This window comes from Pempheris klunzingeri, chromosome 23 (genome assembly GCF_042242105.1).
Source record: "Pempheris klunzingeri isolate RE-2024b chromosome 23, fPemKlu1.hap1, whole genome shotgun sequence".
Classification (NCBI taxonomy): domain Eukaryota; kingdom Metazoa; phylum Chordata; class Actinopteri; order Acropomatiformes; family Pempheridae; genus Pempheris; species Pempheris klunzingeri.
The window spans coordinates 10,320,195-10,331,569 of NC_092034.1; the positions used below are offsets into that span (position 1 = coordinate 10,320,195).

The 11,375-nt window shown below is 40.9% G+C and overlaps 1 protein-coding gene across 1 annotated transcript; it reads right to left on the reverse strand.

Annotated features, from left to right (window-relative positions):
- Positions 1-702: 702 nt before the first annotated feature.
- On the reverse strand, positions 703-8,382 carry LOC139222932 (myozenin-2-like). Its single transcript, XM_070854841.1, has 6 exons — positions 8,203-8,382; positions 7,442-7,531; positions 6,430-6,596; positions 4,394-4,529; positions 1,856-2,039; positions 703-1,246 (listed from the first exon to the last, which is right to left on the reverse strand). Exons 2-6 carry the CDS (start codon positions 7,521-7,523, stop codon positions 1,021-1,023), a joined length of 795 nt encoding a protein of 264 aa, XP_070710942.1. The 5' UTR covers positions 7,524-7,531; positions 8,203-8,382; the 3' UTR covers positions 703-1,020.
- Positions 8,383-11,375: the final 2,993 nt, after the last annotated feature.

An 11,375-nucleotide genomic window follows, 5' to 3' on the forward strand; every position in this document is an offset into this window, starting at 1 on the left:
TTACAGTGATTGACAGCTACACCTACAGTGAGATCTGACCTCTCCTTACTGAAGACTGTCCGTCATTGTGTATTTGCCATCATTCTGCCTTCCCTCAGTTTTTTTTTTCTACAACACAATCAATAATCTCCAATGAACTTTAGCTAATACTGTCTACAAGTAATCAAAACTTCAGTCGGCCAAGACTGTTTTCTTAAGGTTGTTATCTCTGAGATGAAGCCCTCAGTGCTGTAGTAATAAACACACAGACAGATACAGAGTGGGCACAGCTCATCAGGGAGCTCTACCATCAATCCCGTGCCTTCGACTGGGCATTGCCAAAAGGTGAGAGACACATCAGTCAAGCCGCTCATGTCAGTGAAGCAGATTTGATTTGTCAGGCAGTGTAACCTTGAGGCGTGTTACAGTGGCTCACATGTATCTTTGGCCTCTCACACGATGCGATAAGTGATGGGTTTGCATACAACTATAACACACTGGCGAAAGCATCATTCACTCAAGTGATCCTTCAGTGTAGCTCAGACCAACTCACTGTGAAATTATCACCTTGGGGCATGTTGTGGAATATGTTACAGATTTGCATTCATGTCCAAAAACAGAAACATCTCAGAAGTGTGATTGGTGTTATCACAAATGTTAGTAGCAGAAAATGAAATTCAAGCATAAAAAAAGAAAAGAATTAAAAAACAGAAAAACAATAACTTGGACTTGTGGCATTCTACACCATTTTATTGAGCAAAAACTGTTGTCTGCAAGATAAAATACTCTTATGCACTTAATATACATCAAATTCCATTTTTTCAGTCGTGTCTTTGCCACCTGTACAGGATGATTCATTCATTTTTGAGTGCAGCATCCCTGGAACACCAAGGCTGCTGCATACATGGTAACTTGAACCAGCAACGCCCCACAAGCCACTTTCTCTCACCCTGACACTGTGCTGACCGAAACGTTACCCTGCTCACCATAACCTCTGCAGCAACTTAATAGACAGCATCTCTGTGTGACTTCATTATGGGTTCAAAGGTCCTCTGACTCAGGGATGAGCACAGGCTCCAGGGAAACAGCAGTGAGAGGCACCGGATCGCCCGTCGGCACCCACCCCAGAGCAGATCTGTTGAAGGAGGGACGATTCGGCGACGTTTCCACCTGGAGCTCAGGGTAGTCAGGGAGTGGTTCAACCTCCAGGGCCTTGATGGGAGCAGGTCTGGCTGCCTTGCTGAAGCCACCAAACGGGGTCGCCACCCTGGAGGTGACGCAGTGACAGTGTTGTAACAGTCATCGTCATGTGCTAATGAGAAGCGCTGCAGTGACATTTGAAGTGATGCAACTAATTAAAGCAAAGCAAAGACTTTGGCCAGGGGACATGTTCTAAGAGATAGCTGCTTAGAGAGAGAGGCAGACTTTTGCCCATTGCAAGTTAGATGAAGGACAATGCTTGTTTTGCTCACTCAGCATTTGTATGCTTAAAGTGAGACTGTCAAATTTGAAGAACGAAGTAACCCAATTCTCCTCTTAAGAATGAAAAGTTGAATTTATAAGCACCTTTGCTCCATTCAACACACTCAGGGCTTTTGCTGCTTAAACCTTACTTAGTCTGGTATAACTAGTAGCTTACTGAGACTAATGTTGGCAAAATTGAAATATTTCTGTATATAATCGACTTTACCGAGACAGTTTTCTCCCCACTTGTATAACTTTACATAAATAATATATAAACATCACTAGTTGTGGTCACAGTGCTTACCAAGAGCTCACTTCAAACAAATATTCATAATTCACTTAACATGTCTGCTTCTTTAAACTCAGTGTTTTTATTGTATAATGTCTTGCTGTCCACTAGTAAGTTTGTTACCTGTTGAAACTTTTGTACCCTGGTAGATCTGGTTGGGGCTCTGGCTCAGGCATGCAGGTGATGAGGGTGTCAGCCAAGGCGGGGTCACTGATGATGGCCTGCTCCCAGGGTGAGTGGTAGGACTTTGGCACAGATGTACTGTTGAACTTCTCTGGGGGTATGTCTTTCAAAGGACCTCCATATCCTGTGTGGGTTTACAACACAGACAGTGATTGAAAGTAGGGTTTTTATATGTCAAAGAAAGAGCAGGCAATCGTTTTTCTGGTCTTTTTTTTAAATTCTACTCTATTTTTCCAAAACTATTCTGGTGTCAGAGTTGAGCATTTCCCCACACATAGCAGGGAATGAAGTGAAACAAGAAAATCCCAAACAGCAACAAGCAAACTGGCATTCCAGAGAAAGCTGATCCTTCTCTTTGATTTCTTTTTATTCAAAATGATCAAAGACCGATCAGCTGGTCATGAGTGAGCTAAAGTATGAAGGCATGCACTTTGCTGACATCTCATCATATGATTTATGACTACTGATGTACCTTTTGTTACCTCTGTTAGATGTCGAAGTTGCTTTTTAAACTTTTTTAAGTAATTAGTATTACATGAAATTATTATTTCAGTGAGTGAAAGTGTCCAGTCGTCCAATTGCAAAGGAAAAAATGGAAAGAAACTACAAAATCCATATGCAAAGTATATATTTAGTATATATTATACATAAGTAACTCAGTAACATCAGTCTGAGTGTGCAACACTGCAATACCATCCTCTGGTTTTTCTTTAGTCTTTTATTCTTTGTTAAGGTTCACAGCAAAACAAATCAAAGAGCAGATTCTCTGTGTTTCTGTGTGGGTGTGTGTGTGCGTGTGTCTGCATGTATGTCTCCCCGCGTAGTCTATGTGTGTTGATGGGAGAGGCCTATCCAAAGCACTATCCTTCAAACCCAGTGCTTCACTCAGGGGGGCTCGCAAGCTCGGTCATTACATAACACGGGGCGTCATGTCACGTCCTAACCTCTCACAATGAACAATCCCCCTTCCTGAGTTTATGTTTTGCCCTGAGGAGGAAGCATGAGACACCAAACAGGCCTGCAGGGAAGTTTACAGATTTTGGGGGGAATCTATTACAAAACATTGTGCAAAAGATTTTCTGAGGCCATGGAATATTGTTCTAGTGGTTGGACATTTGGCTCAGTTGATATTTTTGTGGGATTGGACTGCTACACACCCAGCTCTGTGAACTCTATGTGGAGATGAAAGAGAGATCCCATACAGCCCTGAAAGGACAGTCAGACAGACAGCAGGCCGTCCCTTTGCGAGTAAAGGCATTTTCTAGTTTTCTAAAACAATTAAATGAGTCAACATCTAAAAACATGATCTTACAACTAAAGACACATGACATTTTTCTATGCCTTGTTTCGAAAATGGCACAAAAAAGATTTAAATGCACATAATTTTTAGAAAGTTTAGCTGCTATTGGATTAATGCAATGATGAATTGTTATAAAATGCCATTAAAGCTTTCTACATCTTCAGCATAGTACCTGCCAATTACTGTCTTATTGAAGCTCACAAAAGTTTTAATCTAAAGCGTTCACTGTATATCACCATAGTGTGGTTAGGACATTCTGCTACCAGCACCGGGGCATGGAACATGCACCCCTGGGTGCATGAGTGTGCTATTTTAAGAGTTCTTACCATTTGATACCTAATGCACTTTGGCCTGATTTCTGCTACAGCTGGAGTGACTTCATTCAGACAGTAAAGGGTGGTGCCTGGTCCCAAGCTCCAGAAATAACACCCCACCCCTGTGTAGACACACTCATCCCTAAATTAGTATTGGTTTTGTGTCAACTGGGCAAAATTGAGACACGAGGGAGGATGTGAGTGCAAAGCTGATGGTATCAGTGGCACGAGAGGCAAACAGGAAACACTTCCCCTCGGTAAAAAAGATGGTCAACGCTGATTGTAACGATGAGGGAGATGTGGAGGAGCAGACATGAAACAATGGAGTGGGATGAGGATAGAAAGACAAAGAAAGAAAGGAGACAGGCAAAGAGAAGGAGAAAAGAAATGTGTAATCATATTCTGCCTGAGGCCAGCAGATTCCAGGCAAGAAAAAAATGTTTTCCTACATGATCAAAGCCTGCGTGAGTACAAACAATGAAAAACAGTTGAATCCTTATCAAGACATGCTTTGTGGAGAGCCACACAGTCTATCTACCAGGAGCAGTACCGTTTCTCATGAGCTGTAGTGTACATTCAATATATTAGTATGTTTCAACAACCAAAGAGGAAGTGCAGCATGGCAAAATTATGCAAAACCTTGCTGGATATAACAGTGAAAATCATAGATAAAATGCTCTGCTCAGGACTGGACTTCAGTGATGATGTAATAAATGGAAAAAACGAGTAGTGTATGGTTCTGCAGAAAAAGAGAGTTAATCAAAGGTCGACCATAGCTACATAATATCTCTGCTGCAATGGTTCAGGGGCCAATAAATGTATTGTTGTCCCACTGCATTGTATCACTCAAGTTACAGTTCCTACCTGGGGCAATTCTGTCTGGATTTGGTGCCATTCTTGTATCTGGTGTGTCAGATGACACTTGATTGACGCCCAAGTTGTTCTCACCGCTGTGGCTGTCTGTGGCATTCCCACTCTCACCTTGAGAAACCATTGTGTTCTATAAGACACATCGAAAGGGTGAGTTGAGCTTAAAGGAAAAGTTAAACAAATGTTTTCATGTGCGAACCTGAACCTGAAAGTTCACTATTGACTTTGGGAAGGGCAGATGGCAAAACAATCTCACCACAAGGTCAATTTAGTTTTTTCACCTCCCCAGCCGTCATGGAAATGTAGATGTTCAAATTTCCATTTTTCTGAGCACCTTTTTTGGCCACTTGGGGGCAGAGGAAACTGAGGTTTTAGCACAACACAGACATATTAGCACTTTTTAAGTTGGAAAAACAGTTGCACATCCAGCTGCTGCCTGCTCCTGCTGAAACCTCTCTGATGAGAGTGTGACAGCGAACCAAAACACTAAAGGTGCAGGTCTGATTTAAGACTTGAGAGATGCTCAATGCATCGTAGAGCTGATGGGAACTGCAGAGACAGGTGATAACTCTCCATTTATGTATCAAAACAGTTGGTATGTCTATGTATGTCTATGTACAATTGTCACATCAAGCAACATCTTTCCCAGTCGTTTGAGCCATTATTAATATTAAAATATTAATTACAGCAGCTTGAAGAACTTTTCGTCCATTTTGACTCGTTTTAATCAACTAATATCCTATTTCCTGGCACATTGGCTTATTTTTATGAAATGGCAAAAATAATATTATATATTTCTGACATTTTAACATGAATTACTGTGAGAAATGTGATTTGCATTCAGACTCAGAGCGGTTAACAACCAACAGTAACAAAAAGCAGAAAAACTGTCTGCGTGTCCACTTTTCCTTAACATTAGAAACATTGTTTTGTGGCCAGGAAAGAAATTCACTGCAGCCCAGACATCCAGCTTTCATCTCTCTGAAAGATATTTATGATGATTTACTCCAGGACTTCCTCAGGAAATGTTGACAACTTGAAACAAAATCCCTCCGTTGCCCTGAGCAATAAACAAACCAAAGATTCAGTATGTGGGTTCTTCTCACTTCAAAGATGAGGGGCTAAACTTCCCTTGAGCATAATAATTATTTTATCTATGGACTTCAAGAGGGCAGTGAAATGTCCACAAGGGCAACACACAGCTAAATGAAAGATGATATTACAAGTGCTGCTAATTAATTAGATATAACTAAGAGAAACTTAGTTAGTTTATCTTGATTCAATTCTACTGAGAGCTTTAGTGCATAAATTGCTTTATGTGTGACCAGGTCAGGTTAAGATAAGTACTGCTGGGAAAAGAAAATGCTGACTTGGCACATTGCCCATCCATACACAAAGGGACATTAATAAAACTGCTTATGACCAGCTGGAAAACCTTCATAACCACTATTCTGTGCTGCTCCGTGTCTGCCGCACAAGTCAAATAAACACTTCAAGTGCTTAATCTCTCCTGCATATACTTTATCAGGATGGAAGGTATTGTGCGAATGTTTTTTTTGTGGTGAAAATGGATGGCTGTGTGTATAGAAAACACAATCTGTGCTATAATAACCCCTTTATTAAAGTGCTGTGTCTATATCAATCTACTCTAACTTCATCTGCATTTGGAAAAACACTGACATGTTGGGAAATAAGATTATTCTCCTTCATGGGAACTTTGATATTACTCTTATGTCTGTATGCTAAATATGAACCTAGAGCCAGGAGCTGGTTAGCTTAGCATAAAGAATGGAAACCAATAAATGACAGCATGCTTTAGAGGGCCTTTAGAGGTACAAGTAAGTGGGAGAGCCCAGGAACTGTTTCCCCCTGCCTTTATGCTAAACTAAGCTAAGCTAAGCTATCCCTCTGCCACAAGCTCTAGGTCCACAGTATAGTACAATTTAGACTGAACTGACTTGATAAGATGAGGTTTCATCCAGTGAAGTTGTTCATTAATGTGTGATTGTTGCATCACAGTTTGTGCTTACATTGAGCTGCTTGTTGTTTTCATTCAGGGTGCTCTCAAAAGTGTATTTTTCCGAGCGTCTCTGGCGCATTTTGAAGAGACGGGAGCCCCGGTTTGAGGCAAAAGACAGCTCCTCCAGCATAATGTCCTTAGGCACACTCATTTTCTTCCCAAGATCCATCTCTATATCTGGACACAAGGAGACAAACAAAAGACTGAAGAGCTTCTGTATACAATCTATACTTGTAAGAGTTTTGACATGACAAATTTCTTTTCCTATATTCCTATTAAACCTCATTGAGCACAAATTATATTCACACAGAAAAAAACACCCTGCTGAAAAAAAAACCCCTGTACATGGATTGCTGACTTGGTATTCCTGCCAATATGATGAACGAGGAATTATTTTCCCTCGTAATCCACTCATGTCCAGTGCTTGTTTTGTGGTTAGCGCCGCATGCTACCTACTGCATGCTGATCATGGAGATGTCACAGGCCTATATCCGAGTGAGAGACACATAATTTGCCAGAATATCTTTCAGCTGTCAGTAGCCTTCAGACCCTCCCTATCCCAGCCACACAGTTGTCCTCACCCTGAAATAGCGTGTTCAAAGGACAACGACAAAGGGATTAGTTACTTTGGTCTATAAAAGTATTCATTTGCTTATTTATAGTCAGGGTCGTATAAGGGAGGTTTGGCAACGGCTGCATTAAATGGTGGCCTCATACCTTCTGTAAAGTAAATATGGCAGTGACCAGTGCATATGTGTGCTGGGAAAGGTGTGCTCGTGTTCACAGTTAAATTAATATGTCTGAGAATAAAATGTGCACTGTAAGTTATGGTGTTAAATCTGTTGATATGTGTGATTAAAAGAGAATGCAGAGAGGTGAAAGGAGAAGGATATGAGGAGAAGAACAGAATAGTCTGAGATGGAAACAGAAGCAATGAAAGGATGAACCAAGAGAAGGAGAGAGAAACTGAGAGGTCAGAGGGATTAGAAAAGAAGGAAGTGAAGAGGAAATGATATGTCTACCTTCCTGGGCTTGAACCTCCCTGCAGATTGCTGCCGCCTGCATTTTCCTCTCGCTGGTCGTCATGGTGGAAAACTGTGACATGGCTGCCCCTGGGGAGTCCAGGGTGAGGCAAAAAGTCACAGGAGACAGTACACATCAGCACAACCTGTTCAGCTGTACAACGAGACACAACAGCAAGACAACGTGGCTGCTGGAAGGCCATCGATTGGCCAACATCAAACATCGACACTATGCACAAAGACCCACTGAAGCAGATAGAATTTATTGGGGCAGTGAAAAGGGCAAAGTTAGCACATCCCTTTAAATAACCTTGGGCTGTTAAACGCCAAGCACATGCTCTTCAGACATGGCAACCAGCGGTGTCAGGGGTCTGGGAATCAATATGTTTGAAATTACCCAAGTGGGCTGAAAGGACACAGATAGAGCACTGTTACTGCAAACATGTGAGACAGAACAAAGTGTACACCAAGTGAACGCAACACAAATGTTTCCATCCAATTCAAAATACTTTTCCCAGCATTTCCTCATGGAACAAATGAATCATCTAGAAATCAACATTCATCAAAAACATATTTATAGAAAATAGTTAGAGAAATATCAGAAGTAGAGTTCAACTGTAACACGAGGCAAACTATGTGATTGTAAGGGAGATGTAGACAGAATGACCGTAGGTGGTAGTGTGAATCATGCTTGATTCAAAGTGCAAGTGTCACATTAGAACTAGACAGCACACCTGTGGAGAACCCTAGTGATGGCTTACCTGTCCTGAAGGACCCTCAGGGGGGAGTCTCAAGTTGTGCCTGTCCCCTCAGGGTAGGAAGTCAGACAGGTGAGAGGCGAGAGGTCAGACTGGGTAGTGCGACCCGTGTGGGTTCTCGTGCTCACCAGCTCTGGAGTTTGTCGTGGGGAGGGAGAGTGGAGGGGGCTGCAGCCTGACCCAAGTGACTGAGTGACTGAATGAGTGGGTGGATGGGTGGGTGTCAGTTTGTCTGTTGTCATTGGTATTTAGTTTGCAAGCAGAGGGGAGACTAAATTTAGAGTACTGCCACTACTGCTGTATCTCTGTCTCTGCTAGTGTTATTACAGTAGCACAGGATGGCGTACATCACTGATTCCCAACCAGGGGTGCTTGTACTTAAGGGTACTTTTGCAGTTGCCAGGATAGAGATGGAATAACTCTAAATTGATAAAATATAATTTACAATGTATATCCACATTTACAACACCTACTAATTAGAAGTGAGCAGAAACAGTTGGCTAAAAGTCATGGATAATGGTAGGAAAAGACAAAATCAGTGGAGGACTCAAGCTGTCTGGGGGGCAGGGGCAAAAAAATAAAAAAAGACATCAGCTGCATGAGGTGTGACACCAGCTCCAAACCCTTTCCTAGCACTAGGGCACCCTAGATGACACCTTATCATATCTACTTGCACATTGGCCCACTGCAGAGGGAACTTTGTCATGTGTTCTCTACCAAAAAACATTTTTGCACCGTTTTTTGTTGCTTAAAAGAATGAATAAACAGCTGAAAAGATAGCTAGAAATAATGTATAAACAGCTGAAATAGTTGGCTAAAAGTAAGATAATGGATAGACGGCTGAAATTAATGGCTAAAAGTATAAACAGTTGAAATAGATAGGTCAAAGTTATGGATAAACAGTGGAAATAGGCTAGAAATAAGTTAATGGATAAACAATGCTAAAACTCTAAACATTAATTCCATTAGTTAAACAATACCAAGTTAAAATCAGTTGAAATGGACATGTTTGGAACATGATGGGTGTTGTTGATGAAGGGGTACTTGACTTGGTTGGGAATCCGTGGTCTATAGGACTCACATATACAAAGGGCAATAATCTGTTGCTGTCTTGCAACAGCAGCAAATATACATGAATTGAAAAGCACCAAGGGGATGAAAACCTTCTTGGAAACCCCTGACAAAGCTCAAACATCAAAAATAAAGTTGTGTCAGCTGCAGTTCTCTTTATCTGCACTCCAGAATTGCAATGCACAGCCAACAATGAATAAATTCAGTGACATCCAGCATGGGAACATGGCTCCCTCAGGGCCTGCGGACCAATCAGACACTGTTTGTTTTAAATGCCATGACGTGATATAGGAGGAACCAAGGCCTAGTAGGGTTCACTCGCGTTCTAATTGAAGTGTTTTAATTGACCTTCCTGAATTTAATTCACTTCCAATAAATTTCTTTACTTGGTAAAAGAGACAAATAAAAGAAGGCAGGTTGAGTTTGCAGCACCCGGCGGAGTAGGAAAGCATAAGGTTGGATGTTGAAAGTAGCACTGGCTATGATATATATATATATATAAAACTATGCCAGGAAACCCTATACACAAAATGACATATTTTAAAGCTATGTGTTGCGCTTTATGATTGTTCATACTCTGATGCAAGCTCCACTCTTTTAATAGCATTTGAAACTCATGCAGCATTTTGAAAATCTAAATTGACTGGGAAATAATTTCTGTTTATCATCTGCCTCTATGTCCTTATCTCTCATTCCCTAATGGTTCAGCCACAGTAGGTACCCAGTGTTATTATGTAACTGGTGGTCACCATGGGAACAAGTCCCCACCAATCCCTCCCAACCCCATCCTCTGGATACGCAGCGAGTGACTATTCAAGACAACACATCATACAAAAAGCTTCATGGAATGGTACAGCAAGCAACAAATGGCCCAGAGCCAAGTATTTCATGCTTGGAATAGAGAGCAAAGAGCAGACGCACACGGTGCAATTGGTGAAATAGTGCTACTTGGCTGTATTTATTTTGTAAAAAGTTTTATGTGAATCCATATCTTAATTAGTTTAGAAAAGAAATTGATTACTGGTATTGCATTATGACCATAAGTGTTGTTTGAATGGAAGCAATACAGTGTTATTATCATATATAAGCTATAGTATGTCAGGATGCACAGTGAGTCAATAGAGACGCAACACAATGCTGTGTAATAAATCTTGGTTATGTTTATGAGACTGCTTGGTGAGAATCACATCAGGACATTAGGTACCCTCTGTGGATACACCAACCAAGCGTTAATCCTCAGAGATGATTACAAGTCTATTGGAAAATCTCAAACCAAACGCAAGCCACAAACCCATTACATACTGGAAGCAATTCTCCAAGTCCTGGTAAACCTATTATAAACAAAATAAAACAACTTCATAATTAGGATTCATCAAGATTCTTCGACAATTTTTTTACTCCCGACTAAACCTCTACCATCCTGCATTCCATTTTTTCATTTACAAAGGTCTGCAAAATGACAATTGGTTTTCTTTTCCAGGTGCCCAAAAGAAAAAAAAATCTACTTCTCCTCTTCCTTTCTGCGATAGTAGTTAGTGGCCACATGCTAATGCACTAATTAAAATGCACCTGGTAAATAAGTGAATTAATCTCACTTATCATAGCTCACATAACAACATGTCCGCCCACAACATGCTGAGTTATGGCACTAACCTTTCCTTTTAAGCCCCACTTTTACTGCATCACTAATTGTATTCTGACAGTGAAATGATTTTCTGATCTTAAAACATCCTCACGTTTTATGGATTGAAAATCAAACAAAACCATCAAAAAAAAAGGTGCACAATCACTGCAAGAACCAGCATGCTAGATACAGTACGTACTGCCACGGCAAATGAAACCTGCATGAACAGCAAATCCATCCACAAGCTCAAAACAATTCAAGAGTCAATCTTAGCTTGCAACTTACTGCATTGGTCACTGCTTCTTTCTCTCTCTTAGCATCCTCACATACCTTTATTCTCTGGACATCGTAATTACCTATTTTGTATAATCTGAAAGGTTCACTGAACAGTCAACAGTTACAGTTATCTCCAGGTGTGCTATCGATATGCAGCCACTCAAATCTCACTTATTTTGTCCTAATCATGTCTACTCGCACACAT